The following is a 21,111-nucleotide window of genomic DNA, read 5'->3' on the forward strand; positions in this document are numbered from 1 at the left end:
AAAATAGTCTGAAACCATGACCCTCGTTTTCAGTAATTTGAGCATTCAGCTCGCACTCACAGCACTGAAATTCAGGCCACAAATCTGTTCCTTTTTATGCCTGCAGATGGTTGCTTCATCTCCCTACAGATGGTATCCTGAAGCCAAGCAAGTGGCTTTCATGCAGAACTCCAAGACTACTAGTTGAAAAAAATTTGATAGAAGCTGCAACATAATTTTCCAAGGAAAGACAGAAGGCTATACTTGTGACAAAAATCCTTTATTAAACTAGATTTTGTAAATTCCATTTCATATTAGAAATTTTAAATGCAAATTACAAAACTATTTCAGTAAAAAACAAAATTATAGTTAACAGCAAAAGTACAACTTTATACAAATAAAAAAATCATTTTTTGTTTTAATTTAAAAATAGAAATTTGTATCTTCCAATGTACTGGTCCTAAGAGCTTTTACAATTGGTAGCTGCAATACTAGGTGTTTTCACATGCATATTCACATATGCTCATTTAATCCTCTGCAAAGTTATTTAGCTGAAATAGCATGAACAGTTGGGCTTTGGTTGGGTTTTGAGGGGGGATGTACCACATGGTATTAAAAGCAAAAGCCAAAGTCTTTGTGTATTGTCAAGGTATCCTGAAATATTTTTGCCCTACTACTTTCACAATCAACTGAAATGGTTTTCAACAGTCACATTACTTCAGACAAGTTTCTTCATTGCACCTCTGGCCTTTCTTTTTTACTCTAAGATCACTCATCAATGTTAGCACAAGTATTAATTTTGTATATTAAAAATTGGTAATTTTCCTAAATTAAAATTTGGAATAACTATTACAATGTTTTGTAAAAGAAGACACAAAAAGTCACATAATAAAGGCTACCATTCATCACCATCACATGCTGCTGAAGAATAGAATAGAAAGTGCTACACAAACTAGTTGTACATTATTTCAGAGTGCTGGTGGCAATACTGCTATTTTAATTTTAAGACGATACAGAATTTACACGATACCTCAGGTTTCTCATTGCAAGAGACATCAGAATGGTTGGAACTTCTAAAATATAACCTACTTTGAAATACCATTTTGAAATAATTATATTTCAAAGAATTAATCCCAGAATACATTATAAAATAACTCAGAGAAATACAAGAACTCTGGTGTTGTTTTTCTGAAATACTGGCAAGTAGCTGAAGGCATGGAGAGCCTTACTGATAAAACGACTTATTTTTACTCCGTGCACTGATCTTCAGACCTATTCTATATCCAGCTCAGCACAGCTTTTAAGCAAGTGCTTGAGATCCTTCAGAGGATCATTACATTTTCTCAGAGTCAGAACTGCAATGCCTTATTTTGAGCTGCTGAAGCAGATAGAGGCAAGAGTGGTTCTGCCAGTGTTATGATTTTAAGCCATCATCTCCATCAAAGTTCAGCTGGTAGTCAAACAACACATGCTAGGTGAATGACCAATCTACCCCAGGCAGGGCATTCAGAGTACGTTTGTGAACCTCAACCTCCACCCCAAGGAAAGCCAGTGAACAGAGCAAGAGAGGAAAGTATTCCAGATGGCTCTTGAGCTGTGTATTTCTCTGCTCACTTTGACAGACTGAAGAAAAATTCTCCTAGCACTGGGAAAGGCTGATTTTACCCTGAACATTTTTAATGTATTTATCCAAATAGGACTAAAGGATGAAAAAATAGTATGAAAGGACACTGAAGCTCACCAGGAACAGTTCCTTTCTGAAAAGTCTTAGCCCACTCCCAGACACTGTATGCACTTTTAATTCTTTAATCTCTTTTGTCCCCTTAAGCTTGCCCTTTAGTGTGCAGTGGTAATTCTGAAAGAGGCTCAGGAAGTGGCAACTTCAAAAATATTCCTCAGCATGTTGGTCAGAGCATGTTCTGGGGAAGTGAGAGTCAAGTTCAATCATTATCATCCACTTGCTAAGCCAGAAGAAGGCAAAAAGCTGTGTTTCTCATCTCCAGGGTAAAGTTGTCAACTAGATTATGATGAACAGATGGGCAAGACGACAACTTTTTCTGCCTGTCTTTTGAACTGAAATCTAAGCTGTCTTTGTCCATGTCAGGAATGGTGTGAATATGCTGAGTGAATCAGGCTGCCTCCCAAAACAACCAGAAGTGTTGGCACTTCCTTGTTTACAGGCACATCTCTGTAGGGCTTGGGCACCCAAGCAGCTCAACACACAACAGCCACCCAGGCCAACCAACAGGGACTGTACTGCAAAGAGCTGTCCCAGAGAGCTGCAATTCCATTTGGTATAAACAGCAGCACTAAGGAAAACCTGTTCAGGAACAGAAGGAAGTCCCTTGGTCCAAAACAAAGATTTTGGCTCCGGTGAGATAATTCTAGCATTTGTAACCCTGTACAGCTGATAGTCTGAACTGCTGTCTTGAGGCCAAGTGCCTAAACAGCATCTCAATCCATTTTAGGCACTGTGACAGAGGATGGAGTGTGGACTTCACACAGGACATCATGCAGTGGCAGAAAAAACTCTGTTAGTGCTGTATGGGGACCACAGATCTTTTGTATTTCACTCACTGATTCCCAGAGCAGGGCAGAGAGAAGGAAACAGAGAAAGGACACAATTCAGATGAACTAAGTACCCATAAAAAATATAAAACTTATTATGGCAGTCTATTATTATAGAAAGAATCCCTTTGATTAAGTATTACTCAAGCTATTCTTCCACTTGAAATCACCAGGAAAAGATTACTCTATCTGCTGAAGCATGACAAACTTATTTTTAAGTCTACAATGCATCACAGTCACTGTGCATGTATTAGAGTAAATACAGATATATTCAGGAAACATCACGTCTTTCAGGCTGTCTGCAACTTATACAGACACGTTTTCAAGTGAAACCTATTTCTGTGGATAGCTTTTCTCACACAAGTTCTTTGTTTATTGGTACTCATGTATGCAAACTGCAGAACTTGCACACACATATGGATTCATATACAAATTTTATGTGCATGTAGTTCCTCAATAAAATTTACTGCAAAGTGGTTAAAATTTAAAAATTCCTCACATTAATCCTTAATCCATTAATATTATTCCTAATACACAACTCACAGCTGTTCTGAAAAAGCTGTACAACAAAAATTCATATGCCTTTCAGGAAGCAAAGATATAAATAAAAATAGCGATGTATTCTAGAAGATATTCCTATTAAAAAAGTGTTCTGATTGTTTACTGAAAACACTTGCATAAGTAGAGATGTTTGTATTTAATTTTTGAACGGTTTTGTTTGGGGTCTTTTTATGTCGTTTTGGTTTTTTACATAGATATTTCTAGATGCTGATGCAACACCACTGAAATCAGAGTAACTTTTGTGCTCCCAGATTTTCCAGTTAGGCAATTGCTTCTGCAATATTAACATTCACTTTGATGTTAAAAATACTTTTAAAACGTCTCATAATCATATTTTCTACAAGGAAATCACCAAACAATACACAGAGAATGAAGACATCATTATTAGACACTTGTAAAGTAAAATAGTACTGCATTTGCTGAATTTAAAAAGCCACAAAGAAAGAAACAATTTTAATCCAGTAGGTGGATCTCCAAAAGAGATTGAATAACAGCATCTCTTTAAGAGATCACACTGCCAAATTACCAAACACACAGCTGGCCTTAATGCACAGGCCTTATATGCCACCTCCTTCAGTATTTGGAGAAGTTTAGAATGAAGTAAGGATAACAGAACTGGTCAAATCATAACATAACCACTAAAAAGACACCAGATTTTTAAAGAAACCTGGAAATACTCAGCACTCAGATGTAACTGGATTTGAAATACCAGTAGTTGCTCAGTTTCAGCCTCTCCTTTGCTCTTCTGAAGGGTTTAGCACAAAGTTCTGAATTACAAAATAACTTTGTACAAGATAATATGTTTTAGAAGTACAGAAGCCACAGCAAAAAAGAAGTGCAAGGGTCAAGAGGCAGATTAGGTATGCTAAGAAGACAGTTGTATTAAAAATTGTACCTTACTTCTGTTAAAAACATCATATATTTCTCAGCAAAATTCTTAATCTGCATTTCTGAGATTTCAAATCCTTTTAAGTATCTTTCTTTTGCAGGTTCAAAAAAAGTTCTATTCCACACAAAAATTTATTGGAAACATACTGACAAATCCACTTGCTGTAAATTGAGACCAGTTCTAATAAAATATCATCCTTTAAAACAGACTAAAAAATACCAGTGCAGTTCAAAACAGGGTTTTTTTTTCTGTTACTCGGCAGTCATCTGACACCTCAGTTTCTGTATTTCTCTTTCCATAACTCCTCAATTCAGCATGACTTTCAGGCAGCCTGGTTTTATTTCTGTGAACCTATGAAACAAGAAAAAAAAAAGCTTCAACATGTAAACTATATGCGATGCCATCACCTTCAATTCTCATCAAACATATGGAAAGTGCTAAGGTCCTCAGTAAATTGTATGTGCATGTGAGAGTCAGGAAATCAGCATTATGTCCTCAGATGTGACACTGAAGGAGGATTTATCAGTGTTTGGAAATATGAAGACCTGGAAAAAGCAGAAACTAAGATGAAGATTTGTGCAAAGAAAAAGCTGCCCAATATTCCTGGTTATATTAATTCTGTTCCTCTATTCCTATTCCCCTTTCATTCCCTCTTCTTTCAAAATGGATTTTCATCCTTCTATTTTGTAGAAGCCAAGAAGAAAATGGGAAGTCATTGCTGGTTTTGTGTCTCACCTTCCTACACTGCTCTATATAAAAAGCAGCAAACACACTGGTGCCAGCCCAGACTTACTAAATTGCTATCCCTCATAAACAAAAATGCAAGTATTGGGAACAAATAAAAAGCAGGATTAACAACTTTTCACAGTAAAGCTAGCGATCTTGAATGGAAATATGGAATTAAACTATCTCAGAGGAAAGGATCTAACATTTAATAGGTGCAACACAACTGCATTGGATTTGTGAAACAACTGAGTTAATTTAATCTGAAACAGCAGACCTGCTGTCATCTGTGTAGTAGTTTAACAGCATTCTAAAACTAAACTTTAATTTTCAGTTATTTAAATGTGGGTTAAGAAAAAAAAAAATTTATCAGTAACAAAAATCTAAACTCACCTGAAATTGTGGCTTGTGAGGTATCGGATTGCTGCTGGTCTGATGCGAGCAACTCCTCCCTGACTATGGCTTCCTCTTCCCGTGATAACACTGAGATATGGTTTACCACCACTCTGCTGGTACTCTGCAACAGCAGGAATTGCAACGGTTAAAGTTGTCCTCAGCAGAGACTTGGCATGCAGTATAAGCCTTCCATGCATTCTTCTGAAAACTCTCACTACTCATTTGGAGCTTTGTTTTCCCATGATGATATGCATATTTTAGATACAAATAGCAATTTTCCCCCATTCTGAAAAAGGCAAACTTTTGAAATCTAGATTGCTTGCAAAATGCATATTGTGATCATCACAAAATCCTTCCAATTTCATAGAAGGTTTACTGTTTTATCTTAAATTAATGTGAAATAACATTTTATTGAATAAAGAAATTTAGAAGAAATAAAATATAAATCCAGCTTTTGATACTTATGCCACATTATTTGGACTATTTTCCGCTATGTTGGAGCATGGAAATCAACAGATCAACACATTCTATGAGTTTTATTAGGGCACTTAGCCATGATAACAAAAGAAATTGCTCTCTTCCCAGAGATAACAGCAACCTAAACTGATGAAGAGTTTGAAAAAGAGGAAATACAAATGAAATTGGATTCTCACAACTAGATCTGCCAGTTTGGAATTATCAGTTCACATGACGTGTTTTTTCAACTACTCTCCCCCACACCGTAACTTTTTTTAGGTTTTATATTTATTTACTGTTAATTCTGCCAGTAAAATAAAGTTCCCAGTATTGATCCTTTTCCCTTGTACATACAGTGAAATTAATTTCTTTTTTTTTTCAGATTTAGGTAAACAGACTGAACAGAGAGCCCCTACTGTCAATTTCAGCATTGCTGATTTAAGTACAGTTCTGGAAATTTAGTTCTAAAAAGCATTAGGTTACAGTTTAAATTATACAAATATCATTGCAGGAATTGCACCAGATAATGGAATTTAATTATCTCTGATGCATACTCAAAGACAAGGGTTACCTAAAGCCTCACTGAACACTTTTATTTACACTCTGTGGAGGAACTGTTTCAAAAAAAATCCGGTTTGTGTGGCAGTACCTTGCGTAAGAAATATTTGTTATAGAAGCATTCCCAGTGTGCTTAAATTTAGAGGGTAAACTAGTAATGCAGAAAATTGATCTTTTTACAGCATGGACACTCATGAAGTACTTGAACTCTCCACTACGAGAAAAAATGAGCTCTCAAGCAAAACTGCATAAAATGATATTTCTGGAACCATCAATATTCTGATCTCAAGCGATGCTGCCAACAAACTGATACTGAAGTTTCTGAAAGGTAGCTCAAATCTCACACTTTCATGTAGAAGTTGAAGACAGTATCATCACTGTTGTTAGAATTCCAACACAGTAATTTTTCTTTTAAGATTATAAAAGTAACATAGTTGTGACAAAGCAATGCAATGGGGACACATATATTTGCATCATCACCTCAGTAAAAAATGTCATGAAGGACAGGCCAAGTATTCAGTAATAGTAATAAAATGGGATAAAACACAAAAAAGAACATTTACAAAGAAGCAGGGGGAGGGGGGCAAGACAGAAAGCAACAAGAATCATTGTCATGACAAAGAAAAACAATTCCACTGGTGTACTTTGAAAACAAGACAACACAAAGCCTAGTTGTTTTTAACATACATATTATTAAAGCACATTAATTCCCTCTACTATTGCCATGTATCATGATTTCTTAAGAGAAAATGAGAATCATTTTTAGAGGTAAGAATTTTTACCTAAACCCTACCTTCACTTTTTTCCTGCAGTACTCTGGACAACTGATTCACAGCTTCATCCACATGGAGACCATGCAAATCCAACACGTTCATAGGCAGCAAGGAAGTATTTACTCTCTCAAAGATTTGTACAGCAGCAGCATGGTTAGCTTCTTTCATCTTCTGCTCATGAAGGCGACCCTTTATTCATAAGCACAGTGACTATTACACACCAAGAAATAATTTAAGCTCCACACTGCTCAGTGATTTCAAAATGACACCACTGGCAGGGTGCTTTTACTTCAAGTTTGAACTAGTAAAATTTATAATTCTAGCAGAACTTCTGCAAGATGCTCAGTGAGACCTACTCACAGAAGATTTCATTAAATCTGTTTGTGAGAAACTACTCAAAGCTGGCACAAAGAAGACATTATAACAAAAGCCTTACAAGGAGGAAAAAACAGGCAGAAAAGGCACAAAATCATAAGGTCTGTACATAAGCTAAAAAGTTACACTGCCTAGTGAGTTGCAAATTTATTTTTCTAACAACAGATTTTTTTATTTCCTGCAAGTATTTTGCTAAAATTATAATGAAACAGTGTCAGAGAAACTGCCCAACAGATTAGGAAAAGCCTGCTGATATTTGTATTTGAGGTTAATTCTTCCGAATGCATTCCCAAAACTTCAGACAAGCCAAGGGTAAATGACATTATTATAATTATAATTAATAACAACAGCAACAACAACAACAACAATAATAATAATAGTGATGATGATGATGATGTCTATCATCTCTAAGTCTCTTCTGGAATGAGGGCGAGGAGCAGTACAGTTAGTCACCTTACTACAATGTGAACAAGTACCAACTCCTTCCCATGAACCTTGCAATGGTAATATCTGAGAGATCAAAGCAACAAATTATGTCCTTGAAGATCTGTAGGCACAGTCTAAAAGGGAATGGAAGGAACTCCAGGTATTGGACTGACAAAGGCTCAAGAGAACAAAAGTGAAAATCTGTCTTACACTTTTTTAAAGTGGATCACCTGAAGTGTGTTAGTGTCAGACCCAAGACAGCAGCTCTGTAACCCACTTGCAAAGGATTCCCAAGACAAAGGCCACCAAGCATAAAGTATTTTTTATTAATAAAGGTAGCTTAGTTTGCCTTTTTATTACCTAAAGTATATAATAAATAAATTTCAATAGATTTACAACAGATTGTATTTGTTCTTATGGATAAGAACAGAAGTAAGACAGGACTTGAAATTATATTTCTATTTAAAATCCTACACATCTTTGTCTCAAAACTTCAAGAATGTATGAAATAGAGTAAAACACATAAAAACCATAAAAATCATTATAAAAATTGATAATCTGTACTACCTGCATGCACAGTAACAATCTAAACATTCAGAGTTACACCACCTGCATGAAAACTTTTTGAATAAGCAAATTCAAGTGATTTAGTATTACATTTTTGTTCTGTCATAATCAAAGTTTAGAATTAAATGCTTCTATAATGTGAATTCTTACTGAAATTTTATATACTCTTAGATCAGGGGAAAACTACAGCCTTTGAAGATATTTGGGGAGGGGTCTCCTGTGAAGGCACTAAAAAGCCAATGTAGAGGAACTCTGATTACAAAAAGAGATGAGACTTAAAACCAAGAGTAGGATCAACAGCACTGATCAGCAGTACTCAAACTGGTGCATACTAAGAAATGGGCCTGAATCAAGACCAAAGAGCTTGTGCTCCAAGGCCAGAGCATGCAAGACTGATCAGCAGCAGATCTAGCATCCATAACCAGATGTATTGTGAAAAGCATGACATACACACCTCATTTATCCCAACCCAAGACAGACTGTAGCCATAAAGATAGAATGAAGAAGCGAAGACATCAGGCAGCAATCTTGCCCAAGATTTATGGAGGATGAAGCAAACAAGATTCTGTGGCAAAAGATGACATCTTAACACCTGTCTGACTCCTATAAAGTACAGAAGATGTGTCTAAGAACAGTTCAGCACCAACATATACAGAGGATTCAAAAAAATTATGTTTGTTGCAGTCCATGTCACACTCCAGTGAACCTAGCCAGACCACTTGGACACAAATCTTGGTGTTTACAAGGATGTGATGTGATGTGAGTGAGATCTAAGACAAAGAAGCATGTGTGAATAAGCACTAGATATCACCTTTCATGAGGTCCCACACCAGATTTGGTTACATTAGCTTCCTGTTAGCTTCCTTCTCATTACTAGTGGGAGCAAATTTACTTGTGATTGCCAATATAGCATACAGGGAACAGTGACCAAATTCATCAACTCTAGCAGGCCAGATGTTTTCCTTATCACTTCCAATTCAGGGTTTAAATACCTCCCTAAGTTCAGACAAAAAGCACAATATTTTTGTTTACCTGATGTGCATAAAATGCCGCCACAGGCTTCATACCCATGCGATAGGCCTCTCCAGCCTTTTTCAAACATTCCTGTCTCTTCTGCTGGTGACAAAAAGCTTCTGCTCTTAAATCATCATATTGTGGATACTCAAAGTCTTGAAACATTTCACATAAAGGATCATCCTCTTCCTTACTTTTTTTTGCCTGTAGGAATTCGCATTGTTGAAGTTACCGGTGCATTGTAGGCTGTTTTCATTAGCACAGTTTGGGCTATGTTTGTAACTATGGTTTAAAAAAATGTAAATACCTTCTTCTCACGGTTCTTTGCAGCACTGTAGGAAGAAACAATTTCATTTTGCTGAGCAGTTTCTTGAGCTACAACTGTTTGTACAGGATCTGCCTCCAGAACACAGTTCAGAAACTGTTCAGTTTGTTCTAAAGAGTAGCTGTAAAGGATAAATGAAATCTGTGACTTAACAAATATATATTAATAGCTGTTGTATTTAACTAAATTCATTATAACAAATGTTGATATTGTTACAGAACTAGATTACAATGAAAATAAACACTGGAATGGAATATTCCAGCTTATTAAAGAAAGGCTTGCAGGCTCCTTGTAGAGCATTATTGGCATCAACAAACATGCAGTCTTGGTTGACTGAAACATAACTGAGGGGCACTTGAACATTAAAAGGAAAATGACATAACTGAAATAAATTGCATCCTACCTTAATCAAAGAGATATTAATAAATGCTGCCCTTTGGGCTGAGTAAGATAGTTAATCTCAAATCTTCTCTGGTCAGGGTTAGATAGTTCAAACTAATTTAAAACTAGCTCAGTTTTCTGAAATCCTAATGAGGGAAATTCCTTGTATTTTTAGTCAAAGTTTGTTATCAAATTTAATTAAGTCAGACATCAGTTACCAAGAGCTTTCTAATAAGCCATTTTTCTTCTTTATTCTTGCTCTTTAGTAAGCTAACAAGAGCTGACTGATCAAAAGCAAAGACAGATTTTGGGAAAGGCAACACTATGAGGACAATTTTGAATGTGAAAAATTAGATGGTGAACTGTTTGAATTATAAAAATGGATGAAGGATGTATTTTAAACAGGAAAGATTTTTATAACAACCTGAACAAGCAGCATGACTGACAAGCAGGTATGCAAACCCATATGCAGAGAGACATTCAAATGGCCAAGGTGAAAAAAGATGCTTCTCTTGAAAAAAAAAAGTTCACTTCTCAGAAACTTGGATTTAAGAAGGTAGACATATATCCCAGAAACATAATGCAGAAGAGAGAATGTCAGCAGGAAGGCATAGAGAGATGGCTCATTCCCTCAGAGCAGCAGTAAGCAGGAAAGTACTCACAGGTAACACCAGGTGATGGTCATGTTTTCCTCTTGGGCAGATGCCATTTCCTATTACCACACCCACTCATTTTCCCCACTAGATTTAAACCCCAGATCTCAAGAAAATATGCAATTCCACTGACAGCCAGGCAGTGGTCAATAGCAAGAGACATTCTTCTCCCAGTGAAACAAACTGTCTATTCTGCCCTAAAAAGAAATGTGTCTAAACTGAGTTTTATACACTTTTCGCCTTTAAACCAGCTAGCGTTTATTTAGAGTAACAAAAAGCGCTACTGTGCAAAAAGCCATTCTTTAGTAGTATCTTAACTCTCAGTATTTATGACTGTAACTGAGTACCACTTTTACAAAGAAGTAAAAGGATTTCTTACTTGTTGTCCCTGAAGACATCCATTAAGAAATTTTGATTAATAGTTGGAAACATCTCAAAAAGCTGCTTCTCCTTTAGTTTAGCAGCACAGTCTTTCCTGGCTGTAGAAGGAACACGATTCTACGCAGAAGACAAAAGAAATATATTACAAGTTCTTCATTAGAAAAGAATACAGTAAAGGTGGAGGCAATCCAACTTTTCTGTTATTTGTTACGATTTTAAAAGTATCTATTCAGTTGGTATGCACCCACAGCAATGACAATGTGCCATATCAGCCTGCCACACTAGTCAGCATACAGTAAGGACAGGTGAGTTGTATCATACACCATGCAGTACTCTGCAGTCTTTTGAAGTAATGCAGCTGGAGCTCCCTCATAATTTGGACAAAGTAAAATGAAGATTTTTAGGAGGAGTTTAAGTTTTGGAATTTATTCCCTGCCAGTCCATTCAGTCCAGTGCTAAGCTTGTGCAAAGTCCACATATTTTCTCTATACTGAGGGCATGGGGTTGAAACAATACTTTATTATTAAGCAGCATAAACAATTTCGGTTTGATATATCTGAAGCTGTGTCTATAATAAATATTCTTTCTTGTCATCTGAGAAGGTGACATAATTATAACCTATAATCAATTGGACTGGTCATTCCAATATTCAGATTTTTTTAAGAAAAGAAAAAAAAGTGATCAAAATAAAGCCAAGCTCCATGAACTCAAACTGAAAGTAAAGCTGTGGACGTGACATTTGCTGTTATCAGTAGGGCACATACATGCAGTTCAAAGAAAGAATCTACAAGCCATTTTCCAAGTATAGGCTAATTCATACAACTTTCTGCATCAGTTCAGAGCTCCTCTACTTTAGGACAGCTGCTTATCAGAGACTATTACAAATAAGAACGCCTGTTCTGAACATCAGTGGGGCAGCAGAGGGCAGTATCAGGCACAAGCCAAACAGGCAGGGTACAGGAATTCTGTGTGGAAAACAAAGAACTAGTAAAATCTGTTAAAGAACTACTTTAGAAGAAGGTACAGAAACTTATTTGAGATTAACTTCAAGTACTTATTTTAATGTCTCATCTGTTAGGAATGTTGTGGGTTCTCCTAACAAAAAAAAAAAAAAAAAAAATTCAACCAATTCAGTACACTTCTAAACAAGGCATGAAGCCAACTAAGGACTTGTTTGGATACTGCTGTCACAATAAAAAGCATGGAAGATCACACTGATCTTTGGTTTTAGCTGAGCAACCAAAAAACAATTAAACCAAACACAAATGCTAACTTGGATAGTAAAATGCAGCATGATCTGTTTGTGAAACAACCAAAATTTAATTTTCTAAATGAGACTGTATTTTTCAAACAGAACCATCTACCTCAAGCACACTCCTGTATCACAGTTATCAACAATACTAATTGGCATGCATTTGTCTCAGAAATTCAAGCTGTAATCAGCAGCAGCACAGGGATGAGTTACCAAATAAGACATACTCTATTTCACTATAAGTAATGAATCTAAACGACATTTTAAAAATGGTGCTATCCATACCAGGTCCTCTCTCTCCTGCATTGCTATTTCCTCAGAAATTATTTGCCTGAGAGAAACTTTCTGAATCTGAGCATTCCAGTGATCCATAAATGGAAAAACATCTGACGTTGCTGGGGTTTTTGTCTGTATATCATTAGATGGGTCTGCAGCCGAGCTCGATTTTTTCTTCTGTATTTCGCTGTCTGCATTCTGAGACAGCAGCACTTCTGAGTCATCTGTATCTATCTGCTGAAACACTGTAGGACATTCAAAAGCAGTAAAAGTAAGGTGACAAAACACTTATTATGTTATATATACATGCAATGCCAAAATAATTAAGACAAATTTTTCAACCTATACAGTTTGAATTTTGTTAAAACAAGATTATTAATGCTAAACCAGAAACCAACACATTGCTTCCACCTTCTTCACTTCCATTTTCCAAAGACTGTCTGATCATCTTTATCTATTTCATGAAACAAAAGAAAACCATCAGACTTCCTCACCAATTTTCAAGTGCTAAGATGTATCTTACAGCTGTAAATCACCTTGCACACACATTAAGTGAGGGGTTGTTTGCTTTTATAAAATAATCACTGACTCATCTATTTACCTGCCTTTCTTCTACAACTTAAGGACAGATGTTTAACAATCTGGTTTTCCACTTCTACAAGTTAATGGCAACAGCATTATTTGGTCACTAATTTGCACCCACACTGCAGTCCAAGTCTGCGGTGGGGTTCTGCCACAGAGGGACATTTCTTCTGGGAGCTGAATGAAAACTGGATTGCAAGAGATGTTAACACTTTTTAAACAAGGCATCCATCTTCCTGCTAAAATCACCTCTGACAAACAACACGTCAGTGTTGTATTCCTGACCTCCCTTCCTCACCTGCAGAAATCTTACTCTGCTAGTAATTCTCTGCCTGCTCCTTTTCTTGCCACAGAGAATTCCTACCAAACAACTGTCTGCTTCAACCAGAGCTTCTCCAAGTTTTCTGAATGACACAAAATTATAGGCTTTATCTGTAACTAGTCATTTGCTTATAATTAACTCCTCTCCCCCCCCACACACATCATAAGAGATAGGTAAATGGATCCAAAGGCAATGAAATTTAGCCCAATAAATAAAAACATCACTTTTCGATGGATGGAGTATTTGCAACTTTAAGTTTCAAATAATTAAATGCTTTTATAATGAACATTAAGTATTTTTACAATTAAAAGAAATACATGAACATACCTTCTGCAGACAACTTACATGATTCATCTCTCCTCTGACGCTTCTAAATAAAAATAGTAAAATCATGAATGCTATAAGTTATGAATTCTGCAGGAAAACTCTGCAAGTCTTAGCTTCTAATTAAAGCAGTTTCAAAATAAGGTCTTGCAATATTTCTCAAAGATTCAGCATTTTAAAAGAAATATATTTAGGAAAAATAATTCTGAAGTGGAATTTGTAAGCTAGAATTATCTTTCTATAAACACATCAAACCAGAGAAACATGCCCCACTGCTAAGACTTCACAGCCTTAATTACATAAACCAAAAAAAATTTTGCCAAAAGGTATTCCAAATTTCATAGAGCTGTAAAGGAACACAGGCTAGAGAACTCATCTCAATTATTGCACATGGAGATGTTTTGTATACACAAAAATTTATGAAATAATTGTTTTTACAGGTCAAAAAACCAATAAGGATTTTTGGCCTGTGGAATTCTTCATCAATCTTGTAGTGAAATTGTGCACTATGATCGTTCTTTTTTAAGAATCTTGTTTTCATGATGAGGCATTCATAACATCCCTTAGAACATCTTTCAATAGCTCCAATGATTATGACATACTGATACACTCCACACATTTCATTTACAAACTACTATACATTTTATCATTGTTCTTGCAAAGATAACACCTTTAGACCAAGACTTATGCAGACAAATGGTCTGACAAAATACAGGCAGGCCACAATGTAACATAAGCAAGAAATCTACTGACCAGAATAGATTCTTTCCATTTTTCATGAATCACTTTTGCCAAATTCAGATCAATATGAACCACACAATCCTCAACAGTTAGTGAACCTTGAGGAACAAAGAGAATATATTCATTAAAAGCATTCTATAAAAACTTATGTAAGCAATTAAAGTACAGTATCCGAGACTTAGTAATTTTAACTTTAGATATTTTACATAAACTGGTCATGCCTAAAAAAAACTCCTAAACAAAAAAGCACGTTCCACAGAAATTGTTTTCAGCTGTTCAAAAACTCTGAAAGGCTAGGAAAGAAACAAGTTAACATTAACTGTATATTGTTGAAATATGACTACCTGGACAATGGTATTTTTCCTCCTGCTTTCAGTTTTTCTAGCAGACCTTTCTTTTACAAAGCTGTTGTTGATTGAAAACCACAGTTTCATCCATGAAACTGTGATTCCCCATGATCCATTGCAATCCACATGGCAACTCCTTTTCTGTACAACATACCCACCACAGCCCAACATGAGCCACGTCCCTTCATTCCAACACACAAACTCAGAAAGACAAACTCCAGGCATCCCCCCAAACTCTAAAGGAAACAGCAGAAATTATCATGGTATCATAACAAAAGCTCTTTTTCCTAAAATGGGTATTTCTCACCCTTTCAAAAATAAAAAAAGCAAGAAGTATGTATGTGTCAAGTAAAAATGTTGGGCATACTTCAGACACAATAAAACACTTTTCTGCTATAAAAAACAAACTTTTTTTTTAAGGAGCTATGTCTGTAAGGCAAAGAGGCCAGTATTCAAACCCACCAATAAATCAGGTATCCAGGATTTCACATAAAGCAATCTTCAAGATGAAAGACAGAAATAAGAAAAAAAAGGAAAAAGTGTGGGGGAAAAAGAGAGAAAAACATCAAGCTGTATATTCCTCCTATTTTCCTTTTTTCCTTTTTCTATCATTCTTTAACTTTTGAGAAGCATGGTCAAGCTGTTTATGGCTTCCTTAACCATAATCTGCCAGCAGACGGGTCTGTTGTCATCTTTTAAGTACACAGCCAACTTCATCTCCCTTAACCATCCATCTTCTTGTTCTCAACTTAAGTGATGCCTAAAGGTTTTTTTTTCCTTTCTTCTTTCCTAATCAGCCAGAATTTGCATATTCCTTATCATTTAAATATCTCTTCAGAGTTTGAATATAAGCTCAAAGGCCTGTTGTTCAGAATGCAAATAAGCCAATATATTTTCTTTTTACTTTGAAGTATCTCCATGTACAAAAAGACAAAGGCAGAAGGTAGCACTACTGCACTTATATTTTATGCCATGCTTAGTTCAGTTTCATTTCTGCAATAACAACATCAACTGCCAGTATCATGAAGAATTACAGGAATCTATTCCCTAAAAATTAAGCATGAAGGGAAAAAAGCACAGGCAAAGAAAGAAAGGGTTTCCTATCCAAATAATTTTTTTTCATAAAAACATTTATATAATTACATCATACCTGCATCAATGCCAACAGGTCCAAATATCTCTTTCAGCTGGAGTGCCAATTCAGGAGGCAATGTTAGTTCTAGGCAATCTATACTGAAGGCTGCATGTGATGCTGGTATAGGGCTTTGTCTCTTGGCTTTAGTTGCAGCCCAGCTTGGAGTGTCAACTTCTTCTTTACCACATATCTCCCTGGAATTCTCCTGAGTTTCTTTATCCATCTCCAGTTCTTTATTGCTCCTAGGACCAACCAGAGGTGCACAATCCATTTCCAGTAACAAACCAGTCCCTTTGGAATTTCTGGCATTGCTTTCTGAAGGGTTACTGTCACTTTCATTGTTTAATTCAGATTTCAAATTGGTAGAAGTTGTGTTAGGATCATGAGGCAAACCTGCATCAAGTTGTAAAAGTGATGGCTTATTCGCAGTTTCTTCAAGAGGACTCTCACTCCCTCCCTTCTGCTTTCCTGAAACAGACAGCTCAATGACACCTGCTGCTGAGTTGCTTGTGTTGGTTCTAGGGGCTGAATCCACAGAATTTTTCAGTTCCATTGAATTATCCAGTGAGGTAGCAGTGAGTGAGTCAGAAACATCAGCACTTGTCACAGCTGTCTTGGCAGCCCTACTGTCTGAAATGCTGAGTGATGAGTCCTTGCCTTCTAAAGTCTCAAAGGTATCACCAGCCCCAGAGAGCTGTGGGCCTCGTTTGCAGTCTTTGAGATTCTCATCATAGTTTCTACTTGCCTTGAAATCAAGATCTGTGACCACTGGCTCAGCTTCGCTTACCTGAAAGCTTTCAGTACCAACAGCTTTACGTAACTTTTCATCACAGTCTAACAGCAGACCTGTGGCCCAGTCTATGTCTTTGTTACATCTTTCATACAGATCTTTCAGAGCTTCAAATGAAACAGACTCAAAGAGCTTACAGAGTGTATCTAGTTTTTCAGACTCATCAATATTGATAAGCTCACTTTCCTCCACAAAAGTACTTTTATCATACGTAACTCGATAGGGTATTTTATCCTGAGAATCTGAGACATTATCTATGTCTTTCGGTTTGAAGCCATCTAACCTGCCATGCAGTATTTTTGTTGTCTCAGGAAAAAGCATTTTCTTTTCTAATCTCCACAGAAGAGCAAAGTCCTGTGATTCAGTCTGTGAATGGCTACTTTTTTGCCTACATAAGTCTGTTTCCTGTTTCTCTTCTGCCAGGTTAAGTTTAGACAAGTGGTCCTCTTCTCTGGGATGTGCCAAGCTGCTGTTTGTAAAAGTGAGGGCTAATTTGTGATATTTCTTTGTTCTCTTACTTTGCTGGGATTTTTCCTCACTTACTGTTTCACTAGCTACTATTTCCTCTTGGTGCACAGGCAAACTCCTTATATCTGGTTGCCCTTCAGTGTTCACAGGTGAACCATGAATCACACATACAGTTTCAAGAGCATTCATATTAGTGTCGTCTTCAGTATTTCTGTCTTCATCACACTGATTTAAATTTGTCCTTCTCATTCTCCTTGACCTTAGCTGTCTCTGTTCTAATGAGGCTGAGACAGGCCAATATCCTAACATTTCCAATTCTGGTGTAACTTTATCTGAACTAACAGAGTAACAGCTACAGGGTAGATTTTCATCTTCATGTCCTTTCTCAACAGTACATGTCTCAGGCAGGCCCACTTGCTCTTTACCTATCTCAGAATGCTGCTGACTGGGAGTTTCACCTTCCTTATCACTCTTCAGAGGAGATTTTTCTAGTCTTCTAGATCTTTTGACTCTCTGTCCCATTGTTTGTTCCATGGGCCAGTCACCCAGAAAGTTTAGTAGTTCTGGTTTTCCTGATGCATCAAAAGCCAAACTGCTTGGTTCCACCATGTTACTCGTTTGTGTTGATTTTGGCTCCACACACATTCCGCCCAGTTGTTCAACTGCAGTTTGAACTTTGAGACTGCTGTTATCACTGTGCTCCTCAGCTCCACCTGTGTGTAAGTTCACAGTCTCTTCAGCTGGAATCACATCAACCTCATCCATTTCTGCTTCAGTATTTTCTTCTTCTTCTGTTTTTAATCCCTTTTCTTCTTTCTTCTCCAAGGGCAGCTCTCTTTTGATGCAATCTGATAAATTAATTTCCAAGTCATCTTGAACAGCGCTTTTCTCAGGATTGTGTTCCACTGAGTTATTTTCCATTTCTTTTTCCTCTTTCTGAAAATGCTCGGGGTCACAACTACTTTCTAATGTTAGAGAAGTACTGGGAGAAGTTTTATCAACTTCAGCTAATTCAATAGGCTCCACCTCAGAAGCAAAACATTCTTCTTCCTTTACATCAGAATGTGCCTCTCTCTTTCTGAAAGACAAATTGGAATGAAATATAAACCCATTTGAAACCTTCTTAAAACATTTGTCCACATTTTAAACTCCAGTTAGAGACAGAGAGTTTAACCTAGTTAGACTTCTAGTAGAAGGAAAACAAATCTATAACTAGCTGTAACTCCAACACTCCTCAACAAAAAAGGAGCTAAGCAAAGATGAACTTTCTTTACTAAGTACTTTCTTAAGTAACTTTCTTTTGTGCTCTTCTTACTAGAGCACAGTGCTAAGAACACTTTCTCAGGAGTCAATCTCCCACCCCCCATCCCATTTCCAGCATTCAGTTTTGTATCAAAGCACTTTGCTGCCAGACACTTCCTCATTCAGACCAGCAAGTCTGGTAAATATACTTTTAACTAATGACTGTTGCTCTCTCCTGTGGGCTTAATGCTAAAGACAATCTAGACATTAACTAGGAGAGAATGTGCCTTTTCTCGTCAAACCGTTTTTCACAATCAACTACATTCCATTAATTACCATTTCAAATACATCACACATGCAAAACCCAAGTGAAATAATAACTGAAATAAAATCTGATTTCCTATGTGTCCTAGTTTTGGCCAGAACACAGAGGTTATTCTATACCACCTCACGTTACTGCTGGAGCAGAAGCGGGAAGAGGAAGGGGGAGCGAACGAGCAGCTTGTGGTTTGGGAGCCTCAGTGGGGGCACTGAACTGGGGAGTGCCATTCCCGTGCACTACAATACACAGATACACAGAACAATCCAGACTGGCAACTACAGAACAGTCCTGGATCCAGCCAACGGAAACCCAGGCAAGTTTAAATCAAGTATACTGAAGAGCAAGTAAAACCTGTTACTACTGCACAGAGAATACACCTTCTACCACAAAGATATAATCTAATATCAACATACAAACTTGGCAATAGCAATTTACCCTTATTTGGGACAACATTCTTCTAAAAAACAATTTCTAGACTTTAAGCGCTTTGTATCTATAGCATACACCCAATAATACATTTCTAAGATAACAGCCAGTCAGTCAAGATTGGCTTCTTGAAAAGTAATACAGACATAATGGGAGGCTTTCAAAAGCATTGGAAAGTTGACTAGATCCCTTGACTACTCATTTCTGAAAATCCTGAAATTTTTAAAAATTTAAAAAACTATGTAGGGATTTTTTGTGTTTCTTAACTGTCTTTTTCAATGCATTCACCGTTTGACATTATTACCCAAGTTTTGTTGCTATGAAGCTAAAAGGCTACATTTTTAGCCTTTTATTTGATGCTACAAAGCTAGTGAAAGAATCTAACCTCTGGCTTTCCTCCTGACAAGGATCTTCACTCCAACCAGCAGCTTCTGATTTGTCTGGAACTGAAGAATCCAATATTGATCTAACAGTGAGGCAGCGTTCATACCGTTCCAACATTCTTTTGATCTTTTCTTTAGATACACCATGAATGTTTCTCCTATGAATTGAAAACAAACAAAAATTAAGCCATTTCAAATTTCTGTATTACAATGACAAAGGAGAATAATTTAATAAATTTACAGTAAGACTAACCAAAGAATTCAGGGAGCCAGATGAAAAGCTGTGAAACAGCAATTTTTTCTGTATCAGTGCACTAAGGCATTGCAAAGAGGACACATCAGACAAATTGCTGCTCCACTTCTCCACCCCATCTGGTCTCCCTGTACTGCAGTTGGATGTTTTGCATAGTACTAAAATCTAAAACTGTACTAATAATGCATCTTCCTCAAATAAGTTTCAGAAAACACACTATATCAGATCCTGACAGTGATGCACGATACCAAAGAGGATACAGAAGACTTCTGAATTCAGCCTTTTTTCCTCAGTTTTGCTAAACTAAGAACTCATTGAGCCTTGAAGAAAACCTATTCACCTATTATTCCAGACACCCTTCAGCCAGAAATTTTCACTAACTCTGTTAAGCACCAATTAGCACTGTATTCTGCTGCAGTGACACCTAGAACAAGTGAATCTTGCCAAGGATAGTAAAAGAGAAATTGAAAATACAGAAGAAAAAGTTTAACTTTTATTTTAAGAAGGAAAATAATCTACCTTACCTCACTTAAAAAGCAGCCAACCTTAAGCTAAACATGCAAATTCAGATGACAACAGATACTATAAAATAACAAAATAACTTCTGCTGGAAGGGACCTCTGGAAGTTCCATACTTCAGTCTCCTACTCAGAGGAAGTACAGCTAGATCAGGTTGCCCACAGCTTTTTGTCTGATTTTGAATATCCAAAATGACTGAAAGTCTATAAACTCTATGGGCAGATTCTTTCAGTACCTAACCACCTTTAAAGCAAATGTTGGGGTTTTTTCTTTTATCTAATCTAGAGCTCCAACTTGATGATGTTTGTTTTGTCCTACCCCTGCACAACTCTTTTTAGTCTTCTCTATAATGTTTCAAAAGGTAGTGAAAAGAACACAATTATTCTTCTTTAATTATCTCTGTTTAAGGCTGAATAAACTACTCTTGGTCAGTTCCATATCAACTGCAAATTTGCTAAGAGTGCACTCTGTCCCAGCATCCAAGTCATAAAAAGGAATTTAAGAGCTGCAGTCCCTCCCCAGAGACACATAGGCCTTCACTTTGGACACACAACATTTGAACCTGGCATCTAGCCAATTTTCTCATTATGTTTTCTTATATTTTATGCAAAACCAGCTCCAACCCAACATAATTTTTGCAACCACAGCGACCCAAAGGAACAGTCACTACACCTTACATGCAAAGAACTCTAATAATAAAAACA

The 21,111-nt window shown here is 36.6% G+C and overlaps 1 protein-coding gene across 3 annotated transcripts in view; it reads right to left on the reverse strand.

Annotated features, from left to right (window-relative positions):
* Positions 1-243: 243 nt before the first annotated feature.
* Positions 244-21,111, reverse strand: part of N4BP2 (NEDD4 binding protein 2) — a 35,461-nt gene continuing 14,593 nt past the window's right edge. For 2 of the 3 annotated variants that reach the window (XM_059844960.1, XM_059844957.1), the window contains exons 9-19: positions 19,638-19,793; positions 16,020-18,340; positions 14,535-14,620; positions 13,785-13,827; positions 12,563-12,798; positions 11,024-11,142; positions 9,593-9,731; positions 9,304-9,489; positions 6,924-7,092; positions 5,114-5,237; positions 244-4,348 (exon numbers count right to left, since the gene is read on the reverse strand). In XM_059844960.1, coding sequence (XP_059700943.1) covers positions 4,303-4,348; positions 5,114-5,237; positions 6,924-7,092; positions 9,304-9,489; positions 9,593-9,731; positions 11,024-11,142; positions 12,563-12,798; positions 13,785-13,827; positions 14,535-14,620; positions 16,020-18,340; positions 19,638-19,793 — 3,625 coding nt within the window. In that variant the 3' untranslated portion in view covers positions 244-4,302. The remainder of the gene's footprint in view (positions 4,349-5,113; positions 5,238-6,923; positions 7,093-9,303; positions 9,490-9,592; positions 9,732-11,023; positions 11,143-12,562; positions 12,799-13,784; positions 13,828-14,534; positions 14,621-16,019; positions 18,341-19,637; positions 19,794-21,111) is intronic. The other variant, XM_059844961.1, reaches the window with a different exon arrangement.

Source organism: Haemorhous mexicanus, chromosome 4, assembly GCF_027477595.1.
Source record: "Haemorhous mexicanus isolate bHaeMex1 chromosome 4, bHaeMex1.pri, whole genome shotgun sequence".
Classification (NCBI taxonomy): Eukaryota; Metazoa; Chordata; class Aves; order Passeriformes; family Fringillidae; genus Haemorhous; species Haemorhous mexicanus.